The sequence below is a fragment of the Drosophila nasuta genome, chromosome 2R (genome assembly GCF_023558535.2).
Source record: "Drosophila nasuta strain 15112-1781.00 chromosome 2R, ASM2355853v1, whole genome shotgun sequence".
In the NCBI taxonomy this organism is placed as follows: Eukaryota; Metazoa; Arthropoda; class Insecta; order Diptera; family Drosophilidae; genus Drosophila; species Drosophila nasuta.
The window spans coordinates 19,748,222-19,771,653 of NC_083456.1; the positions used below are offsets into that span (position 1 = coordinate 19,748,222).

At 43.6% G+C, this 23,432-nt stretch overlaps 3 protein-coding genes across 13 annotated transcripts; 2 read left to right on the top strand and 1 right to left on the bottom strand.

Moving 5' to 3' along the window:
• The first annotated feature begins 67 nt into the window (after positions 1-67).
• On the top strand, positions 68-1,669 carry LOC132784011 (vacuolar protein sorting-associated protein 72 homolog). 2 transcript variants are annotated; one of them, XM_060789368.1, is made up of 4 exons: positions 299-309; positions 371-503; positions 563-870; positions 931-1,655. In XM_060789368.1, exons 1-4 carry the CDS (start codon positions 300-302, stop codon positions 1,416-1,418), a joined length of 939 nt encoding a protein of 312 aa, XP_060645351.1. In that variant the 5' UTR covers position 299; the 3' UTR covers positions 1,419-1,655. The 2 variants fall into 2 exon arrangements, with proteins under 2 accessions (XP_060645350.1, XP_060645351.1); XM_060789367.1 differs by having other exon boundaries at positions 68-309; positions 371-870; positions 931-1,669.
• On the bottom strand, positions 1,657-18,322 carry LOC132784009 (protein unc-80 homolog). Of its 9 annotated transcripts, none has more exons than XM_060789363.1 (31): positions 18,241-18,322; positions 17,266-17,481; positions 16,600-16,626; positions 16,292-16,312; positions 16,088-16,229; positions 15,836-16,026; positions 15,474-15,773; positions 15,279-15,413; positions 14,903-15,222; positions 14,645-14,844; positions 14,316-14,497; positions 13,989-14,101; positions 13,733-13,750; positions 13,284-13,419; positions 11,981-12,407; positions 11,718-11,915; positions 11,022-11,307; positions 10,615-10,717; positions 9,934-10,551; positions 9,143-9,875; positions 8,944-9,081; positions 8,588-8,886; positions 8,347-8,522; positions 7,712-8,285; positions 6,139-6,693; positions 5,782-6,085; positions 4,775-5,724; positions 3,111-4,577; positions 2,887-3,055; positions 2,166-2,833; positions 1,657-2,111 (listed from the first exon to the last, which is right to left on the bottom strand). In XM_060789363.1, exons 2-31 carry the CDS (start codon positions 17,470-17,472, stop codon positions 1,884-1,886), a joined length of 9,885 nt encoding a protein of 3,294 aa, XP_060645346.1. In that variant the 5' UTR covers positions 17,473-17,481; positions 18,241-18,322; the 3' UTR covers positions 1,657-1,883. The 9 variants fall into 9 exon arrangements, with proteins under 9 accessions (XP_060645346.1, XP_060645344.1, XP_060645341.1 ...); XM_060789361.1 differs by having other exon boundaries at positions 10,612-10,717; positions 11,022-11,364; positions 13,284-13,428; XM_060789358.1 differs by having other exon boundaries at positions 10,612-10,717; positions 11,022-11,364; positions 14,259-14,497.
• A 2,005-nt stretch (positions 18,323-20,327) lies between these two features.
• On the top strand, positions 20,328-22,924 carry LOC132786369 (myosin light chain alkali). Of its 2 annotated transcripts, XM_060792880.1 has the most exons (6): positions 20,328-20,419; positions 20,577-20,604; positions 21,642-21,947; positions 22,019-22,105; positions 22,413-22,459; positions 22,553-22,924. In XM_060792880.1, exons 1-5 carry the CDS (start codon positions 20,417-20,419, stop codon positions 22,454-22,456), a joined length of 468 nt encoding a protein of 155 aa, XP_060648863.1. In that variant the 5' UTR covers positions 20,328-20,416; the 3' UTR covers positions 22,457-22,459; positions 22,553-22,924. The 2 variants fall into 2 exon arrangements, with proteins under 2 accessions (XP_060648863.1, XP_060648864.1); XM_060792881.1 differs by lacking the exon at positions 22,413-22,459.
• Positions 22,925-23,432: the final 508 nt, after the last annotated feature.

Here is a 23,432-nt window from a genome sequence, read left to right on the forward strand (position 1 = left end):
GGAGCAAAGTCGTTGCGTTGCATTAGTTTTTGGTATTTCTTATCGTTATAGTTGTGGTCACATTGAGAAGAAGCAGAAAAAGCATTTTTTTTGTTTACAGTTGCAAAGTGTGTTCTTTTTTACAGCAAGTGCTAATGATTAGTTTAGTTTAAATATAAAATTCAAACAAAAATAAGAAATGGCTGCATCACGCTCACGTCGTCACAATGCGGGCAATAAAATAGCTAAACTATTAGACGAAGAGGAAGACGATTTCTACAAAACTTCATATGGCGGCTTTCAGGATGAAGAAGACGACAATGAATATGTGTAAGTAATCGTATTTTTTGTTTAAACTGCAGAATAATGAATTGAACACATTGCAACGCAGCCAAAAAGACGAAGAGGAGGATGTTGTGGACTCCGACTTTAGCATTGACGAGCAGGACGAGCCCGTCTCCGATCAAGAAGAGGCGCCCGACAAAAAACGCAAACGGGGTGGTGTCAATACAAAAGCATACAAGGTAACATCATTTTTTCAATTAAAAACACAAAGTATTATTTTATCCTGTTTACTGTGTAGGAACCTGCCAAGCCAACGCCTGTCAAAAAAGGACGCAAAACCCTCAACCACGCTGCACAAGAAACGTGCTGGCGGAGGCGTCGTAAAGCGTCGCGTGCGTCCACGCTTCACTGTGCAGGACTCGGGACGCAAGTCCATTCGCACATCGACTGCCATTAAGACACAGGCGACTAAGATACGGCTAAAGGAATTGGATGATGCGCGCAAACGGAAAAAGAAAAAGGTACGAGTGGAGGATTATATGCCCTCGCAGGAGGAGCTGCTGGAAGAGGCCAAAATCACCGAGGAGGAGAACATCAAGTCATTAGGTAAGTGCATCTTAATCACTCCTTTATTCCCATTTAAAAAAAAATTTTCATAACATGCAGAGAAATTTCAAAAAATGGAACTGGAGAAAAAAAAGACGCGACCCACGAAAAGGGTTTTCACTGGGCCAACAATACGCTATCATTCGATGACCATGCCAGTGATGCGTAAGCCAACTCGCACCACAACCTTTCCACATGATCCCAACGATCCAGCCGCGAAATGTGAGCGTACATTCGTGACCATCGAGAATGATTTCAATGACAAGGCTTTCCATGCAATCTTCCGACCCAAACGAGTCCCCAAAAATTCTAGTGGCATCTGTCCCATTACCAGATTGCCGGCGCGCTACTTTGATCCTGTCACCCAACAGCCATACTACAGCATACAGGCATTTAAGATACTTAGAGAGGCGTACTATATGCAACTGGAACAGCAGAGCAGCGGCAACGAGCCGCCAGAGTTGGCCAAGTGGATGGAGTGGCGTAAACTGGTTAAAGAGAATCGCCAGAAGGCGGCTAGCTCTAAATTGAACATATTGAAGGATTAGATGTTGGAGTGCACTCTCGACTAATAATAATTAGAGCCGTTCACAATACTAAATTGTGTGCAAGAAGATTAAGCAGATTGTTTTATTATTACCAAACATTTCTCATGTATTTATCTTTACTGATTAGAACCACTTAAATTATTATTTGCTTCCACAAAGGCTTACACTTCAGAGCGTGCACCGAATATAAAGAAAATTAGTAATGTAAGAAATAAGTTTACATTAAAAGAACTGTGCATAATTATTGACTATCATGTTTATTGAATAATTTCCTAATCGCTAAAAACGCGGCACATAATGGAAAACAACTAATGTACGCGAATATAAAACTTAACATCAACTACATATAGTATAATAAGTATAGCATATAATTGTTAATTGTACTAACTATATTATAATTGTTCTAATTTACTGAAAATTGAGGCTGTCCTAAAGCTCGTAAGCCCGGTCGCCGTTCTGTGATTGTTAAATGAGTGTATCTTCATCCTGACCCTCGAAGACCATCAACAACGAGTGCTGCGATGGCGATCGACCCAGCGTAAGTCCACCCAGCGAACCATCTGGCGAGAGCAGTCCAGTCTGCAGACTGTTGTTATCCCTGTAGCCGGAAGTCGACGAGGTTTGTGACACCGAGTCCCAGGATATTTCGCCAATGGCCTTGGCCTGCTGCTCCTCCTGCGACAAAGAAGTTACCTGAGAATTGGATTGGATTAGTGGAAGGCCTTAATTGCCATGTCAGAGGCTTACAATGCTGGGCGTCTCAATGGGAGTTAGGCGACTGCGCTTAAGCCGGAATGTTTTGCGACTGGCCGCCTTGGAGCGCTGCAGTCGCGAACGCGTGTGATCGCCCGAACTGTCCTCGGCAGGACTCTCAGGCGAGAGTGGCGTTGTGGAAGTCTCGCCTGAAGAATGTCGAAATTCAACAGATGATACAAAGCGCAGTTTTGGTGGCTGCGCTTTGAATGGCGCCTGCTGCAACGACTGCGAATGCGACAGCTGCGAAGCTATGCCCGGCGGCAGCGCTGAGGCTGTGATGACATGTCCCGACCCACTGGGACCACTGCCCAACGATTGGCCAACCAGGGTGGGTGCAGAACCCACCGCAACCTCACCGCTGTGACTTTCGCTAGTCGTGGTGTGCGGATCACGGCCTGTCGAGCTGCTGGACAAGGATTCGCGCGGTGGATGCAGTGTCTGCTGCGAGAGCGTATCGCTGGGTGTGCAGATGCCCCCAGAGCCGCTACGTGAATCGATAGGTACGGCCGAAACATGCGAATGCGTTGCCTGTCCCGTTGTAGTGCCCGTGAAAATGGAGATGAGCGAGGGACGCTGCTGTGACTTATGCGCCTCGGCAGCGCTCGTTGCAGCCGGAGTGTCACTCTTCTTCTGCTCGGAACTCTCGCGATCCGTGGAGACTATGAAGACAGATTGTGAGCAAATAACATGTATAAGTTATCTTCATAATTACCGTAACGTTTATCCTCTAGTTCATCGCGCAAATCGCGAAGTTCGCGTGCAAGCTCCAGCAACAGTGCGCCCTTCGACTTGAGTCCACCTTGGGGTGGTGTGCCACGCAAACGCTCCCTGATGATGAACTGCATGTGCCGCTCGTGGTCGCCAATGGGAGGTTGCGAGATCTGTGTGTGAAAACAGATTTAATGAAACCATTCGATACATTTTCAATACGCTTACCTTGTGCAATATAAAGGGCAATAGGACGATGTAAAGAGGAGTGCGATGGGTAACCACGAATTCCATGAAGCTCCACAGATCGGGTGCAGCCTCATTGCGTCTGCCCAGATCACGCATGACACGCACAATGCGCGGCCACTCGCTGGACAAACGATTCTCGAAGCAGATGCAGACGATGCGCAGCGCCAGAAAGGCTGCTTGATAGAGGGAACCTGAAATGCGAGCCGGACGCTTGGCGTCTCGACTGCCCGTGAAGGTAAGGGAGCCGGCTCGGAGATCACCCGTCACTCGATTAATTTGGGACACTGCTTGGCCGGTACGACCAGCGGGCGGACTCATGGCATTGAGGACGGCTGTTAGCAGGAATGTGACGTCGCTCATTTTGAGTTCACCAACGTCGGAGACACCGCGTCCCGAGCACACTTTCAAGCACAGTGGCATGATCAGATGCATTAGAAATCCTTCGGCCTTTTCCTGCGTGGCAAACTCGGCACTGCCGCCACAGATCTGCACAAGCGAGAAACAATCAACCGGACTTACCACCTGCAGTGCCACCAGACGCACCACGGCTGAGCAGAAAAAGGCCGGCGGATTCTGAGACATGAGCGCTGCACCTGCACTGGACACGCCCTCGGGTATCCCGGTGCCCGGTTCGTTGACAATCAGATTCTGCACCGTGCTAATCAATGTCTTCATCTGCTGCCAGTGCAGCACATACGGATGCCGTATGATTGTTTCATGTATGCCCTTTAGCAGCCCCGCTGCTGCCTCCCAATCTGTGTTGCGTCGTATCGATGGCTTCTTAGAGATCTTCAGGAACACCTTATCGATGCGTCGCAGAACGGTGACCAAAGCATTGCGCAGCGTATCATTTGACCACTCGGCACGTGGCAGCACCGATTGCATATAACGTTGCAGGCCACGACATGCCATTGACTCGGGATCATAGGGCGACACCTTCAGCAGTGAATGCGCAATATCCGCCAAGCGTATGTGACACTTGGCATCTAGCACTTCTGTGGGTTTGCTATCGTTGCTGGGCATCTTCTTGGCCAGCTCAGCCAGCCGTGTTGTGGATTTGGTTAGAAAATCCGCTACCACTGAGAGCAATACATCTCGTGGTCGACGGTACTCGGTACGTATCATTTCCGAATCCTCAGCAGAGTCCATCATATTCTTCGTCCGCGGATCTGTAGCGTATTTAGTGTGCGATTCCTCCTCAAAGTCCATGCCAGGTGAGCAGGGCGGCCCGCGACTGCAGTTACGCTGCGAGGAGCCTTTGTGCTCTGGACTGTTGCGATACGGTCCGTTGTAGCTCTTGGCCAGTCCCTCGCAATTGTGTACCATGGTGCGTATAGCTACCGCCAGCTGGAGAATGATATCGCGCTCGGATTTTCCCTGCAGCGGAATGTAGCTGGGCGATTGGATTTGCTGCAGATAGCAAGGGAGTATGGCCTCCAATATGATCTAATATTTAAGAAAAAATCACAATTTAATATTCATCAATATTCAAAAATAATTCATAAGGAAAAATATTAATAAAAAAGATAAATTTAATTAAATTAGGATCAACTTAAGAGGCATCTAAATATAAGATATATAAATATTATGTTTAAAACTTAAATTCCTTTCAATATGAAAGGATACAATTGTTGAATACTTGCCAGCATTTGGTAGCCACGGGTGCTCTCGGCGGAGTAGGAGACAACCATCACACAGAGCGTGATGCAGTCGAGCACGGTGACATCGTCGTCCTCGTCGTGGTAACAGAAATCGATGGCTTTCAGAGGCTTCGGTTCCTTAACGAGCTCAGCAATATTTAGCGGATCTGGAGAGGGATCCTCCAGACTAAGCAGCAAATTGAACAAGCAGCTCGATTGCACTTTATGCGCCTCACCATAGGTGCCATCCTCATCCGTATCGAGAATGGCTGAAACGGAGCCAAACATCTGTAGAATGAAGGGTTTTCTATTGAGCAGATAGAACTGCTTGACAGCATATTCGATGGTTGTGGTAATCAGCTTGTTGGTTTGATGTAGTGAATACACCTGAAGCAACGTCGGCATGATCATAAAGTAACCATTCGTGGAGAAGATATTCTTGAAATTGAAGGCAGCATTGATGAATGTGGCCATCACGTAGCGCATGATGCAGGAGTCCTCGGCATGCAGAATGGATGCGCCGGAGAGCACATTCAGGAAGAGCTGAATGTCTGCGGAGTAGGCAAAGTTTCCCGCCATCGCCTCGAACATGCGCGCAATAAGACGCACCCACATGAACTTGTGCAACACATCCAGGCCGAGCAGCACCTTGCCATACTCGCCGCCGTGATGCAGATCCAGATCCACCTCGAGGGCTTTGCGCGGGAATGAGGGTAGCTTCATGAGCTCCTCATGTAGGAAGACAACGCGCTGAACAACCATGTCCACATTCTTGAGAATGGCCCAGGTAAGGTGCACCTTGCCAATTTCGACGAATTTCTTAGTCAGTTCTTGCTTTTGCAGTGCTAGAAATGATTCCTCTGGGCGCATGAGCATCAAACGAACCTCTGGATATTGAGAACGCTTGAAGAAGTACAGATCTCTAATATACCAATTCGGATTGAGTATTTTATCTGGCAAAAAGTTAAGAGTTATCAAAGTTGAGATAGACATTTGTATAGAACACTCACTGCTTTTGTAGTCCACCAAGCAATAGTGTGTGATGCTCTTCTCATCAATGGGATAATAGTCCAGAGCCTCCTTCAGCAGCTGACAGAACAAGGTGTCCTCCTGGACTGGAAATTGCGATGGAATGTTGTAGTCGTCATCGGCCGGACCGTGCACCACAATCTTTTTGGCGGCGGGCACATTGGCTGTCAGCAGAATAGATGCATCACATTGCTCTTTGCGCAGAATCTGCTTCAAATCTTTGAACATGATTCCATGCACCGAGTGCACCACCATCCAAAGCACCGACAGTGCGGATCCCACGAGCTAGAAGAGTTTCTGATTAGAAATTGATACAGTAAATTGCATCTTTAACTCACCTCCTGCTTTAGTTCGTTGGAAGAGCGCACATAAAACATAATGTAGCCAATGATTGAGTTGTATAGCGCAAATGCAGCCTGTTGTGGCAGACGTGGCACAAAGCGTATCAGATGCCGCAACAGCTTGAACATCTGATCCTGACGATCGCGTGTCAAACGCTCAAAGACATAGCGCAGAAACAATGCTGACTCTTCGACCAGACAAACCCAGATCACTTGGTAGGCCACCTCGTAGACAGCGTTACCATCGGAGCCAATTGCTGCATCATCCAAGCAGCCAACAATCTGCATCACGGAGGAGCACAACACCGAGGGGAATAGCGAGTGAGCGTGATGCAGATGCGACGATGCACGCGTGCCATCCAAATCCTCTTCGATTTCGTGATCCTCGTGCTCCATACCTGGTTCATGAGAGGCCTGCTGACTTATTGGTATCATGGTGATGAGGAAACTATGTCGTTCCGCTCGTTGCTTATCCCTCTGCTGCCTTAAAGCATTCCTGATCGCTTCCGTTTGCTGCATCTTGCGACTTTTTGTAGCCGTTACAAGTGAGCGCTAAGCAGTAAAGAAATTGCACAAGATTAAAGATTAAAATGAACATTTCTATTTAAATTACGTGAATGATTATTTTTATCAATAAACAATAAAGAGAAAATATAATTTGAGATCTGTGAATGGGCTATTTAGCAGAGCCTCAAAGTATGCTATAAAAATTATTTGCTACTCATTAATTTACAAATAGAAAAATGATCCTAGCTAGGCCATATCCTTAACTTTTTTGGCAGGAATAGACTCATTCGATTCTAGGAATCGAAAGCTATCGACTGACATCGAAAAATCATGATGCCATTTAAGAATCCAACACTTGTAAAATTTCGTCTCAGGGCTAATGAAATGTGGCAACAAAAGCAATATCCTTAATATCTCCGAAGATATTAGCAGAAGGACAATTTGAATGTCCTTTCACCAGTCAATAAGCCTAATAAAAATACACTATTTGCCATTATTCCGATCATGCTCCTGCCACGATCAGGTGAGATATAGCTATTTTTTTGTGTACAAAAAAATCCTTTTATTTCAGCCGCTTAAAGGACTTTCAAGAATTTTGTAACGGATTTTCTATTTTGGTATTAATATCTACCGATTTTCAAAAGGACATCCAAATCGTCCTTCAAACGGCGAAGTTATGACGAAAAAAATGTTTTTTAAACAATTTTTCGATAAAATTTTTAGTTAAATTTTGCAAATTCTGGCATGACATGTTGGCTTATGTGAATACAAAAATGAATATCTTTTTGAATTCCTTCTATATCCTGCCAAAGTGCTACTACAACAACAATGTCTTCAAGGGTTATTTTGGCCATATTCTTGTGCCTTCGGTTCGTAAATATCAATTTTATCGATTAGCATAAAAAAAAGGAAAAAGAAAATTTCTAAGTATAATTCAAATTGTTGTTTTATTAGATGGAATGATAAAATTGATTGTTGTTAAGTTTTAATTATTAAACAAAATAATATGAACTTAAAAATACTTCGTTTCAATGCAGATAGATAGATAATGCTGACGACTTACATGTCTGTCCTGATTCAGTGTCATATCCATATCTTTTGTTTGCTGCACTGGCATCCATGGCGGATCAACCACGGGCAAACTCTCAATACCAATTTTAGGCGAAGGCAGCGTGAATTCAATGCCTCCTGGTGGCACCTTGAATGTGGCGTCGTGTGCATTGTCCTCCATGCGTGGCCAGACATGGAAACGGCATTTCCACAACACCAAATAACGCTGAATGGCTCCAATGCGAATATCTGGATTTTTGTTCTTCAGCGCACGTTGCATGATGTCAAATGCAAAGTTTTGTGCCTTCACCGAACCCATAAGGAAAACGGCGGCACTCGAGGTGGCCGTATCATGATTAGTTTCCAGCAACAGCTCCCACGCAGCGGGCATGGCTTCGATGACCAGTTCCTCGGTGAGTACCACAGCTCCCTTTAGCATGGTGGCTAGGGGAAAGTGGAACAGATTGCGAATGTGGATGCGTATGAACTTAAGAATAGGCGGCTCTTCCTGAATTTTCTTCTCCTTTTCCTGGCGGAAGGCTCTGGCCAGTTTCTCGGCCATTTCAATGTCAGGATCATCGCTAATGCTGTAAGAATTTGAAATTAATTAATGCACACCCCAACACCTTGAGCTAGTCGGTAAGTTACCGATCCTTGCGTGATAAGCTGTCCTTGCGCTTAGAGGGTGAAGTCTGCGTAGAACTCTGCTCCGATACTTTGCGAGTAGATCGAGGACGCGCCGACGATTTGCTGGCACTGATGACAGTGGGCTCTACAGTGGGATGATCCATGTCAAAGTTGAAGCCAAACTCTTCGCCATAAACCTGCAAAATTCCAGATAAAAATAGTAAAATAGTTAAATAGAGAATATCGTAATACCAGGACTTACCTTGCGGGTGGCTTTGATGAGGCGTGTGCAGGAGCGCATGTGGCGCTTGTAGCAGAAGGGATGACAGTAGCCCTTGTGGGTGCAGTAATAGTTGTAGCTGGTAATCAAATCGATGACTGCTTTGAGCCATGGCATATTCTTGGCTGTCTCATCGTTCTCATTGGAGTCTGTTGGGGACTCTGGCTGCTGGTCGTCGCTGAGGATGCCAGGTGATTCTTCGCCACCGCTGACCATGCCTTGTTCCGAGGTATCGCTGCGATCAGACAGCGAGGAGACCTTGCGCCTCGACTGCATGTTGACTGCAAAGCAAAGTGCTAAAAATGAAAACATCCTTGCTATTGCAATGCAATACTTACAGTCCGTTTCAATGTCCTTGCTATCCTTGGTATTCCGACGCAACTTCAGCGAGCGTCGCTTGAAGGAACCGCCCGTCGTGGTCGCTGTGCCGCGTCGCAACAGAAAGGGACGCACTGCCGAGGCAGTTGGACGACGAGCTGCGCAATAACAGACTTGAGAATATATTTGAATAAACGTATATGAACAGGCAATCTTTACCCTCCTCGCCCTCCTTGGTAAGCGTAGTGTTGCTGCTGTTCTCCGACTCATTGTCCGGCTCGTGCAGCACAAACGATATCTTGCGCTCCGTCTGCCCGGCGCCATCGTTGCCCGCCGCAATTGATTGCAGACTCTGCGCCGACGTCTGAGAATGTCCCATAGAACTGAGTGCCATGGACCACCGACGGTTTGCCTCGCGATACACTTTCTCCCAGGGTGCGGGACGATCTCTGTGCAGCATCTTGGAGGTTTTGGGCAAGGTGATGTAGGTATCACGCAGAAAAGCTGTGATCTCGAAGAGCAACACACAAGCAATCAGCTTGAGCGCATGCGGACAATCGTTCCCATGCGGATTGACAGAGGATTCATCGAGGAAATCCTCCTCCTCGTCTTGCTGCAACAGTTCGCGTTGCTTCTCTGGATCGGTGAGACTGGCATTCAGTGCCTCATACTGCAGGCGTTCCGTGAACAAAATCTCCTCAAGACGTGCGCCAACCATTTCAGCCCACTGATGGAACATTTTGCCCGCTGCACGGAGCAGAATATGTGTTCGACGAGCGCTGGTTTGGCTGACTTGCTGCTTCATCTGGGAGGGATTGATGTTGGCGCCCGAGGCGCGGTAACCGCCCACGTTCTGCTTCATCCAGATGGGCCATTGCCCTTTGTTGCACAGATGTACAAAGTGTGCGCACTCCAGTAGAAATGTGGCTCGCGTGACTAAAGGAGCTTGAGGCTGTCAACAAGCGTGATAAATATTAGAATGCTGTGTTAAGAATGTAGATGTAACTTACCAAATCCAAGACGGCAGCAATGAGCTGCGGATCGGGGAATGATCCCGGTGCGCAGGTCTCCAGCAAAAAGGATAAACGCAGCATGCCAACTCTCACAGGCTCGGTGGGCACCAGTTTGCGTTCCTTGAGTATGACGACCTCGGATTCGCGTGGACCGTCGCACATGTCGGATGAGCTGCGTCGACTATAGTCCGCTGTCTCTTCGATGCCGCCCACCTTCTTCTTGCCCTTCACAATGCCGCCGAAACGGTTCAGCCGTCGCTCAACGCGTCGCTTGGCGCGCTGTATGGAACGCCCAATGCCGTCGCTGGAACGACCACGCTGGATCTTCAGCGAGGCGTGCCGCATGAATGTGGACGATATCTCGGGATTCAACGAGCCTATCTCCAGGTCAATGGACGATGCCTCCTTGGGCGTACCGCGAAACCAGCGCACCAAGCCGCTGAGCCGTCCCAGCGAATTGCGTTCCGAGCTGGACGTGGAATCGGAGAGCAGCGCTCGTTCACTATGCCGCGGCGTCAACGTCGGCCTCACTCCCGTCGTGCGTCGTCTGAAATTGCTCAGCGGCGACTGGCTGGTCTTGTAGTGCTCCTCGCACGGTTCCGTCTCCAGCAGACTCTGTAAACAATACACGCAAACGCATCAGCAACAGATTAAAGCACTATGAAGTAGACTCACCACGGCGCAGGCTGAGGATGTGCTGCGTTTCTTGAGCAGCAGACGTCGCTGCGAACGATTGTCATCGTTCTGCACACTCTGTACGGTGTCTCCCTGGGGTATATGCCTGCAAAGTCAAAGGTGTTAAGCAGAAAGAAGATTGATGCAACACTCTACAGCCCAAGAAGAACAAATTAAAACTTGCGGCTCTTTCGGAATCTTTCAAGTTGTTTTCATACTTCTTAACTTTTCATTAACTTTGTTTATATTATATATGTTTAAGCAAATTTTCGCTGTATTAAATATCTACAAGATATTTTTAGTCTTAACTGACTTAACATTTTCAAGTTATTTGAAGGCGAAGAGCTATTCGATTATATTAGAACTTTCATGGGCATTATAGGGTTACTTCGCTCTACCTCATCGCTTACCTGATAACTCTTGTAGTCTGCGCTGTCGGTCCCTTCTTGTGTGGTCGCGGCGTCACCGCCAAGATGCCGCTGAGTGCCACCAGGCGAAACGGTCCACCATGGGCGCCCTTCACATAGGTGACAAGCTGTCGGATGTCGCCGTAGAGTGCCACATTCTCGGGTGACTTCAGATCCTTACTGGCCTCAACAAAGCGACTGACGAGCTGCTTGAAGACGGCACCAACGACCTGACCCTCGGCTCCGCCGCTCATGCCGCCGCTAAAATTGGTGGAATAGCCGCCCTGACCTGGTACACCGCCAAGATCGGTGTTAACATTTTTATATCCACTCTGACGTTTATGAGCTATTTTGCATCATCATTATATACATACATATACGAGTATATACAACGTACGAGTATATGATATTTTGTTTGTGGTGAACAGGTTAGGGCACAAGAGGGTACAACTCAAAAGCATTAGCAAAACTCGTCGCATGCATTAGAAAAACAGATTACACACACACACAATCGCAATCGCACAATCGAATCGCAAATAAATACGCAAAGAAGGCGAAATGGCAATGATGTGAAATTTTGAAATTGGGAAACTCAAAATGGTTGGCAATCGGGAATTTGGTGCACTTAAAGAACTCGAATCAAGGATGAAAGCGAAGCAAAAGAAAGCAAAGTTCAACTTTATGCACGATTCGACTTACTCAAAGGCGACAACAGCGAGCTGGGATCCACACAAAAGGCGAGGAATGCATGGAAGTAATCGATGAGTTCCGGCAGCGGCGATGTCTTGACCATCTCCTGTAGAAAACGTTTGGTGCGTTGACCAGCCTGGCGCAGCATTCGCGAGAGAATCTTCTGGCATTGGTTGCGCAGAAAGTCGGCGGGAGGACCACGAACGCCTGCAAAAAGAGTTTATAGTGTCAATAGATAAATTGAAGATTTCTCTTCTCTTCTCTTCACGCACCATCGTTGCAGCCATGTGGACATCCCAGCACCTGGAGCGCTCGTCGTGTGATGCCCATGGATATTTCGTGCGCATGCTCGCCCAGCTTCAGAACGCCCATCTCAATTAAAAGTTCGCAAATGTTGAGACCCGCCTCTAGCACACGCAGCGAAACAACCTGCGAGGGATCACGCTTGAATACGCTGCTCACGGCCAGCAACACAATCTCATAGTCGATGCCGCCATCGCGGGTTATGTAGAACGAGGAACCAGGTGCTTCGGACTCATCGACACCGGTGTAATCGATGTGGGAATCGGTGTGTGAGCGCAACATGGGACCGCGATAGCGTGTGGTGCTGCTGCCACCACCAGTGCTGCCATTGGCACCACCAGCGCCCGCAATGCTGCCGCCATTGCTCAAGGCATCCAGTTGGGAGTCAATGGATCCCTGTCGATGGATTTCATGGATGAAGAAAAAAATGAATGAAATAATATTAATTGATGAAATATATTTCCTTTTAAATGTCTCAAAAGTTGTTCACAAATCGTTATTCACGGATTTCTACACTATCTACTAGATGAGTACTGAATATACAAAAACAAGTAAGAAAGTTACAGTCGAGTGTGCTCGACTGTGAGATACCCGCTACCCATTTTTAATAAGGGCAAAATATTGCGGTATTATTTTCAAAATATACCGAAAATACTAAAAAAATACTAAAAATATACCAAATGGTATGTTTGGTATATCGATACAGCACACCATTCAAAATATACCATAGACGGCACAATGTACCAGATTGTCGGCCAAAGCAACTAAGAGCCCTAGTAATTAGTCGTTTTTCTTTAATAACTTCCACAATTTGTATCTGATCGCAACCAAATTTTCAGGAATCATAACTACTATAGTAATTATAGTATATACCAAACAACTCTCAACTCTAGCTTTAAAATTACGCTTGTTATTCGATTTTTTTGATTTTCGGGGGCGGAAGTGCGCGTGACAAAAATTTGAAACAAACTTGATCTGCGTGCAAACATAACAAATGCTGTCGAAAAATTATAGCTCTATCTTTTATAGTCTCTGAGATCTAGGTGTTCATACGGACAGACGGACAGACACACAGACGGACAGACGGACATGGCTATATCGTCTCGGCTGTTGACGCTGATCAAGAATATATATACTTTATAGGGTCGGTGATGCATCGTTCTACCTGTTATATACATTTCCTGCCGGCTATAGTTATAATACCCTTCTACCCTATGGGTAGCGGGTATAAAAACACCTCTCAGTTTCCTTAATCGTAAATTTTTAACTCACCTGACGTTTCATGTAGTCCGGTGAAGGAGTCGGCGTATGCTCCGTGACCGTAATGATCGGATTGCGTGGATAGAAAGCTGTGGAGCGTGGACATGTGGACTGCGGTGGTCGCGACACCTTTGGCGGCTCAACGTACCTGTAAAATCTGTCAAATTGTAGGCGACATGCGAGAAACAGAATTGAAGGTGCATTGCATTAGTCAAACGGATGTGCGATTAACTGAAAGATATAAATGGCAAGAAGCTCGGGGGAACGGCTTGAAGGGATTATAAATAGTTTCAGATGGCAACTGACAAGCAAAATTGTGAACAGGCAAAACGGAGTGATGGAAAATTGATTGGGGTTACAGGCTGGGAGTGGAGAGAGTATAAAGTATAGACACAGTTGGAAGTTGGAAGATAACTTGGAAACAAAAGCGTTCAAGTTGCAAGTTGTTGACCAAAACTCACCCGCTATCAAGCAGACAGCTGGTTGTTCAGTTCAGTAGAAGACACATTAATTAAGTAGTAATATTTATAGATATATACAAATATACAGACATATTTGTTAGATTTGAAAATAAGGTATAGTCTATATAAGTGATTGAGTGTCATTGTGAAATAGTTTAAGATTGAGTTTAAGTGCTGTGTGTCTTTGTATCAGATGCCTAATTTTAGAATAGTCTTTTTTGGGAAGTGTAAAAATGCTCTAAGGACTAACAGTTACCTCAGGCTGGGCATGGATTTTCCCTTTATAAGATTGCTGGCTGGCTCACGGGTGATCATGGATGCCGATCGTGATAGTTTCTTTTCCCCGGTGTCAAGACTACGATGGTATTCCTAGATGGAAATTGTAAAAGCGATTGTTAGTTGAAATTTGTTGCAATTTGACTAGCGATAAACTTGGAGGAACACAGAAACACATAAGCATTTTTGTATATTGCAGTTTTGGGTTAGTTATTGGGGTAGTGTAACAAACACATCAATCAATAATCACAATCAAAGAACGCGTGCAATGAACTGGCTGCAATGTTAGTGATAGCTTTCGGCTTACTGCATGTTGCAGTGGAATCTTGCCATTGGCTGAGTTTGTATCGAGCCCTACTTTTTCCAGATTCTTCTCCGATTTCGAAAACATTTTCGTCTCCACAAATGCCCGAAGATCCGCCATTTTAACGCGCTTCTTCTTCTCGCTGCCACGTCGTTCCGCATTGTTGGGCAGAACTTGTGCCTCCTCTGTAAAGATTGTAGAGTTCCGTTATTTACTTAATAAACTACTTTAATTAAATGGAAATGAGAAATGAATAATATAAGAAAAGTATATATATACTATAATATTCAAAATGAAAGACAATAAATATATAATATTTAATATATACTCACCAACGACGTTTGTTGTCACTGTGGCTGCTGGCTCGGGTATTTCTATGTAGTCCTTGACCACAGAGCTGCCAGGACTATCGCGACTGTTGCTGCCTGGGCCCTGGTACAGTGATATCTCGATTTGTGGTATGGGCAAAGAGTTGCTTCGCTTGCGCGGTTGATTCAAAGTAATAGCGGCATCTTCGCCTATTTCACTGAGTCTGTAGAGAAAGAAAACTTCAAGTAATACCAACAGATAATAAGTAAGTATTGACTCACCTATTGTAGAGGTATTGCAGACTCCAAAAGATGCCTTCCTCCTGCCAATGTGAGATGAAGAGACAGCGCAGCACAGCCACATCCAAGAAAGTGGCAGCTGACACATCCGCCTTGACGCTCTCGGACTTGTCGGAGTCTGTCTCTTTCTCAATTGAGGCGCTGCGCTTCTCCTTCATGGAAGCGCCACGCGTTAACTCCTGTTGATCAAATTCAAACTTGGTTGAAGGCACTTTCTCCTTCTCCCGAGAGTTCATAGACTGATGGCTGCCTCGACGACTTTGCGATTGCTGCAGCTGCTGCTGCAACAAACTGGCATCGGCCTGCAAAGAAACAAAGGATGTGGAAACTTTGCGGTGGTATAAAAAGTCGGACTTACTGTGAAAAAGGAGTTATCCATGAGTTGAGGTGCTGAGGGCAGTCTGAAGATGACAACGCGTTCATCCTCAACGCTGGAAGCCTCCTCCGGTATAGTTTCGGGAAAGAATTCCTTGGGCGATGATACCCAAGAGCCCTGCAAATAACGCTGCTTATTAACTAGATAATTAAGATACCAGTTAAGGGATTTTGTTACCTCTTCATCCTGTTGCAAATAGTCGGTCATGCCGCTCTGTGGCGAATCCGCCTTGGGCGACATAGCATCGGGTCCCAACGAATGCTTCCGACCCTGGAAAACATCCGTAGATCCTTTGGGTGTGGGAGCACACAAGAGATTGCGTGCCTTGGGCTTAACGGGCGCAGTGAAACAAGGTGCGCCCGGAGCACGATTGTCCCACATGCCTTGCCACAATTTGATGCCATTTTCGAGGCGAAAGTTTTGAAAGTCCGACTCTTTGAGATGATGTATGATTGGCGCAAACAAATACACAAATAACTAGAGAAAGGGGGACAGACATGGTCAGGGAATGTAAAAGATGTATAGAGAAAGCAACTCACGGTTATTGTGGGCACTGAGAACAGATACTGCTCCATGGGCTTGGGCTTCGGCTCGGCAGCTTCAGCCAGTCCCAGTTCATCGCCATCCTCGTCATCGGCGCATTCCTCGGCGGCATAGAGCAATATCCACTGCATGGTGTACAACAATTTGGTCTCCACAGGACCAATAGCCTGCATGTCCTTGACGCGGCCTGCAAGAAATTGTATTATTTAGGTGATTGCTTGTGTAATTGTTTAACTGATGTTACTTACAATATAATAAAGCAGCGCAAGCATGCATGACATGCGGCAGGGCGCCTTGGAGCAAACGCCAGCGTGGAATGGCGCCTAGAGCTTTGGTCAACGGTGGCGAGAGACCAAATTGTATATTCTGCACAAGCACCTTCTCAAAGGACTGCAGAGGATGTGAGAGGTGAGTAACAAATACTATGAAAAGCCTAAAACTATTAAACATACCTTGCAGGCTTCTTTCGATTCCTTATTTAGTTGTATTTCAAGAGATAATAAAGAAAATTCATTAGTTATATTAAGTATGAAAATAAAGCGAGAATTGAATGGAAATCTAAGTAGCAAGTTTACAGCAAACATAAGTTTGTATGGAACAATTAAATACAAAGTTAGTAAGTACAGTAGTACAACAGTAAAACGAAAATATATATGGAGTCTATATAGTACAGCTATAGCTACAAAGTATATATATGATATAATTGTTAGTAAAGTTAAGTATTATTTAAAAAGAACTGTACATAACATTTATGACTTACATGGTGTCCTGGTGCATGTTGACAAAACTACATTCAGATTCAGTTTCAGATTTTCAGACAAATTGCAAAAGATTTTACAATGTTAATTTGTACAGTTTGTTGTTGTTGTTTTGTTTGTTGTTATTTGTTATTGTTGTAATTGTTGTTCAAAAGCATTTAGTATAGAAGTAGGAGTAGTAGTAGTAGTTGAAGTTGTTGAATTAGTAGGGAAAGGCGTGTGTTAGTTTTGTGATTGAAAATCGAATGCAAAATGAATAAAAAGAATAAACATCAAACATCAAAAGTTTGTCATCAAATACCAAAAAATATATATGTTATATGTATGTTAAACGTGAATAACATATAATGCGTGTCAAACAAAGAGCACACTCAGTATAATTTGTATGGGCAATGGGTTCAAGGATTAAAAGGTTATGGGTTAGGGGAGTATTCTTTTTTGATTTTTTTTTTATATTGAGCCAATGGTACAGGTTTACACAGTCCATCATCCTTACAACAAAACACGAATAGCGAATTTACAGCACATTTTAAATTATGGTTTTCGCTTTTAGACGTTTTTTTTTTTAAATGGCCAAATTGTTGTTGTGTTTTTATTTGGTTTCATTCATTGCGATTTACTGCGTTTTAATGGACTTAGTTTTTTTTTTGGCAGAAAGCGACACTTACCATGCAACTGGCTTCATGCAATTTGCCCAGTCTTGGCCTGATGAATGGTGCTATTTGGCGCCATAGGAATGTCTGGACGGAGACGGGCAAGCCCAGATCCTGCAGGCCATCGTCCTGGTCAATGTCAAAGTCATCGTTGTTATTGTTCGGCGTCTGACTGTTGTTATTCGCCTGCAAATTGTTGTTGTTCGTGGCATTGGTCACCATGGTGGCCAGCTGGAAGGAAATGAGCAAGGACACAGAAAAACACAACGCTTTTACTCAATGACATGCAACATGTTGCCCATTCATGAATGTGCCACGACACGATATTAGCATACCAGAGACGCAGCAACAAGTATTTGCGTGCGCAGGCTTGAAATACTATAGCCCAGTAATCCCTGTCCCCCAAAAAGTCTTCACAATCACATTGTGCTGCTCTAGGTCAGTGCCACAACAAAACGGCGCTTCAGCATCCCATTCATCTCGTTCAGCTTTGTTCGTCTCCCCCGTGTTGTGAGCACAATTGTCAGCTGCTGCTTGAAGGCTGCGCAGAACGCAGACTCCGCAGCTTCGCTGTCTTCAGTCGGCTTGAGTTATAGATACAGAATTGGGTTTTGTGGTATACATGCAAATTTGGGCCAAAAAATTTTCACAGACCTGCTTATATAACGCGCTGTGAAAATTTTCAGCGAAAAACTTGACTTTTTCCCCATTCAATATCAATTGTTTGCACATTTAACACGCAATCAAAATCAAATGCTGAATTGAACGAGCTTGCCCAAGCAATTTGTGTGTCTGGCCAAAGACCGCACCCAATTTGTGTAGTTGACAAAAAAAGGGTTTGGCTGCTGTTCATGGCACAGTTGGCCATCAAATTGCGTAGTTTTTTTGCGTAGTCTGCAGCTAGTCTTGCGATTTAGTTAGTTTGGGCAATTATCACAATTATTTGCACTTAATTTTCTGCAATTTTTCATTTTCTTTGTTTAATCCTACCTTGATTTATGTGTATTGTTGCCAGTTGCCAGTTTCGATAACGTTGACGGCTGGAGCGTTCGGATGCAACTGGGACAAGCGTCGTTAACTGTCGACCGATTCACATCGTCGTTATCCTTCTCTGTCGCTTTCTCGTTCGTTGCCAGCCACAGCGCACGCACACACATCCTCGTTAAGTATACGCACAGCCACCCCCAAAGGGCTGATACAGGGTGTTCAGTCAATAGATGCAACTTATTGTTGGCAACGCAACATCTTCACTTTCACTTGGCCACCCTGTGCGTTTAGCACACTTATCCATTGATAACAAGTGGAGGGTTGAAAATTACGTATACGTCGCGGGGTCCCCACTACATGTCTATACTGTCAACAAATGCCTTTAATGGCACAATGTCTGCTCATCATTAGAGCCCATTGTCTGTCAAGCAGAGGCGAAGGAAGCAAAGGAACAGCCAGCGAAGCACTTTGCTAAAGTTTATGCTGTAATGCTTAGTAATAAATGAAGGAGGGGGAGTGCCAATTAATTTAACAGGTTTTATCAATGGGATGCGCACTTCAAACTGCGCAAACTTCGGCCACCCACAACAGCTGGACAAACAACAGGTTGTTGCATGCATTTCCTGGCAGTGAGGCTGCGCAACAAACAGAGAGAGAGAGAGCGAGTTTTAAGATGAGCTCGGGTTAAACAGCTGTGTCGGGTAATTGAAACGGAAACTCAAATCACAGAAAGTGGGTCAAAGAAGGGCACGTCGCATGCTGTCGATGTCAAGGACAAGGACTGCGGCTGATATTGGTAATTGCCGGTGAAATAATCAGCAATTTATGCCTTTTTTAGCTGCAATTCGTATACGTAATATGTTCGATTTCCAATTCTATGTACAGATAGACTTCTCAATAGGTATGTGTGTATTGGTGTGTGTGTGTGTGTGTGTGTGTGTTGGATATGCGTTGTACATTATTGCTCTGAATACATTTGGTGTATCTGTGTCATAGTTTTTAAAAATAGCACGCATTAAAATTGTTGTAGACACAAATACAATTGGATGCCCGAGCGCTACTAAGTAATACGCCTTCTATGTAGATGAGAGAGCCACGAATGTTCCGCTCGTGTGTGTGAGAGGGAGAGGGCCATACAGGAATAGTATTGTTTAAAATGAAAATATAAAAAAAAAAAACAAAAAATAAAAAACCATATTACGCATGTTGAACGACTTTCAGGTGTTTATACACCCGACGCCGCGACGGCAACCCAAACAGCCAAAACATTTTGAATGATAACATGCTCTCAATTATATGTACATACATATATGCAAAAACATATATATAATACTCGAATTCGAAATTTTCAAAAATCCGATAAAAATGCGTTGCGTTTGGCTTGCCAAATAGATGATCAGGGTCGCTATTTGTATATATGTAGATATTTTATCACATTAACAGATATATGCTTATGTTTATAGAACTCTATATGTTTCCATCGAAGAAGAAGATGAAGAGCAAACATGTATATTAGAGGGCAGGCAGATAACAACAATATGCTGCTGGTATTTTGTCCTCACAATGTTCACCCCAAAATATTATCTGCCAAATCATGTGTAACATCAAATGATATTCAACACTATGCGGCTGAGAAATGCCACAAGTGATTATTATTTTGCATTCACGTATAGGAAAAATAGAAAGAAAAACACACTACAAAAAAAACAACGAAAAAGAAAAGAAATAACTTAAAAATAGATCAGAGACCAGAGAGTGCGAGAGTCCAAGAACTAACCGAACCGACAAAAACTATGTGTATTCCCAAAGAGCATCCACTCGCATAGTTCGTGCGAGAGCGAGTGAGAGCATTAGTACGCGAGGGCAGATGAAAATGCTGCCCAGATGAAAGTAAATTCTTCTTGCCAGCATATGCTGCACACATACACATAAGTATGTGTTCACACACACACACAGCCATACACACAAACGTTTAGCGAACAGCCTTGCGTCGGAAAAGCTGCTGAGCATGAGTGTCTGTGTATTCCTATGTCTATATCATTTGCTTATGTGTGCGTCGGTTAGAATCGCCGCTGGCTATCACCTCAGAATTACCTTGCCGTGCGGCCACTGACGAATAGCGTTCAGTCGAGACCGAGCTCATCCGCGATACAGTTGCTTTTCGCATTCAATAGACAAAATGGTGAGTGCCGCCGCCATGGGGATAAAATTCAACAATTTCTTGTGATCCTACTATATGTAGTAGTACTTAATGAAAAATATTGAAATATAGAAAATATGTGTGCACGAATATCTATTCTAAAATATAACTTTCTTTCTACTACCATCCCAAACAACAGGCTGATGTTCCAAAGCGTGAAGTTGAAAGTAAGTTGAAGCACGAACGCCACAAGGATTATATCTCTAACCTCAATCAAAAAAAAGACATGCATACATCTATCTATCTGTATAGATAATAGATAATCAAATGACAACTCGAATAACAATCATATCAAATCATAAAAAAGAGAAATCAAAATGAAACCCCTTACAAAATGACATCAAAATACGTTTCGCTGCGAAAGTATCTCAAAAGTGATTACATAATGTGCGCGTGTGTGAAATACAGATATAAATATACGTAGATATATTTTGGTATATATATACATATATATAACTGAATGATGCTATAGAGAAAAGCGTGGGTACAGCGCGAGTATATACATCAAAAAGTTAAATATATTTCGTAATCATTTCGAATTTATATGCAAAATATGTATTCGAATTGCGGAAAGTTTTTCACATAAATCTTAATGGCATAATCCTCATAATACAATTAAAGATTTGAGAAAATCTAACGCAACAATCGCGCAATGGAAAATTTGTGTGTATATACATATAGCACACATATATACAGCCACAAACACACACACACATACATATACGTACATATGTAATGGTCGATGAGCAACGATCTCGCTGAATGTTCGGGCACGATCTAATTTTGGCCAAGTTATTTCTTTGGATTTATTTTCGTTAGAACGCAAACAACTAGGCGCACACATGAGTGTGTGTGTGCGTATGTGTGTGTGTAGACGACGATGTTCGTTCGGGTGTCGGATTACGTATACGTCGTATATGTATGAGAATACGCTTCGTGTTGGCAACGCTCCCACGCACGTACACAACCATACACACTGGCGTAACTAATGCGCTGCCATGTCAAGATTTTCGTGATGACCAAAAATGTGCGTACCCTTAATTTCAGGGTTATACGATTGACCTCATTCGCATCGCATCACACAATAAATAAATAACTAAATCAAAGAAATAAATACGCAACCTATAAATCAATAATTGATATGCATAAACTAATTGAGGCAATTCATCGATGTTTTACTAATTACTGCAATGATTTTGTGCAGATGTCGAATTCGTTTTCGAAGTTATGGGCTCTCCCGGCGAGGGCATTGATGCCGTCGATCTAGGCGATGCTCTGCGCGCTCTGAACTTGAACCCCACCCTGGCTCTCATCGAGAAGATGGGCGGCACCAAGAAGCGCAACGAGAAGAAGATCAAGTTGGACGAATTCCTGCCCATTTACTCTCAGGTCAAGAAGGAGAAGGAGCAGGGCTGCTATGAGGATTTCATTGAGTGCTTGAAACTGTACGACAAAGAGGAGAACGGCACCATGCTGCTCGCTGAATTGCAGCACGCTCTGCTGGCCCTTGGTGAGTTATAATACTCAACGAATTAATGATCAATTCCATTAACAATATATTTTCCTTCAATTTGTTTACAGGTGAGAACCTGGATGATGAGCAGGTGGAGACTCTGTTCGCCGATTGCATGGATCCCGAGGATGATGAGGGCATGATCCCATACTCTCGTAAGTAGCATGGATAAATGATCCATAAATAAATCCAATTATTGTGTATCAAAGTCAAGTGTCATTTTGTTAAATGTGAAACATATTTGTTATTTGTATTCTTTACATGCACCTTTTGTCTACGCACTCCACCAATTACCCAACCAACCAAATCAATCAATGCAATTTTGCACTAAACTGCACTCAACGACACTTTGTGTTCGATTTGTCAATGTGTTTATACACACTCCAAACACACACACACACCCTATACACACTCCACACTACGCACTTGACGTCTCTGTTATATATGTGACCGATCCCATAGAGTTCATCCAGCGCTTGATGAGCGATCCCGTCGTCTTCGACTAAACAGTAAGTTGTCGTCTTTGTCAATCCATTCGATCTGTGTGCATTCGATACCATTTAACATCGTCTGATAATAATCTTCTCTACTTCTTTTTATAGCATTCCTCGCAAGAATGTGTGACAGACCAGATGCGCTATAAATAGTTATCAACAACAACAAGAATAACAACAAAACAACAACAACACCAGCAAATTTATAGCAACAGCCATTCTCCATAGATGTTATATTCATCGCTAACTCTCTCTATCTCTCTCTCGTATATTATTTTAATTAAATTTTACTTCTGCTACTACAACTGCAAAATTGAACTTCAAGATAATATTATTTTTTAAAAAATAAAAAAATTTAAATTATAAAAAATAATGAAAAAAAAAAACTGAAAAAGATAAGTTTGCTGTTCATTTTCTCAAATTAAGTTTATCAAATATTTTTTTGTGTTTTCGTTACAATTGCCAACAAAAAAAACAAAACGATAATTAATATTATTTTCATTTTGAAAGACGCAAATAAACTAAGTAGCAAAAGCATTGCAAGTGTTGCAATTCAAACAACAAAATCTTCATAGGTATCAAGAAGGATGTGAATTCTGAACTGGGATGGAACTTTTTTGTGGACCTCTGTTGGATAACTTCTCTGTATCGTGAAAGTTTTACTTCTTTAATAAAATTCCTACAATTTTCTATGATTTCGAATGTTTATCTTTCTCTATACTATGGAACTAACTCTTATCTACAGTCAGTATTTTCTTTCTATCAAATTCTTAATTTTCAAATCTTGACCTTTTCTATTTGTGCATATTTTTGGGACTTTGATACATTCTTAAACATAATTAATTGGCTTTAAAGAATAGATTCGTTTATTAATGCATTTCATTATTATTATGATGATGATTATGAACTGGGAATTTTAAATGGAATATAAATTGCTTATAATGAGCATAGTGCCTATGATAAACGAAAAACTTTTATGAATACGTAG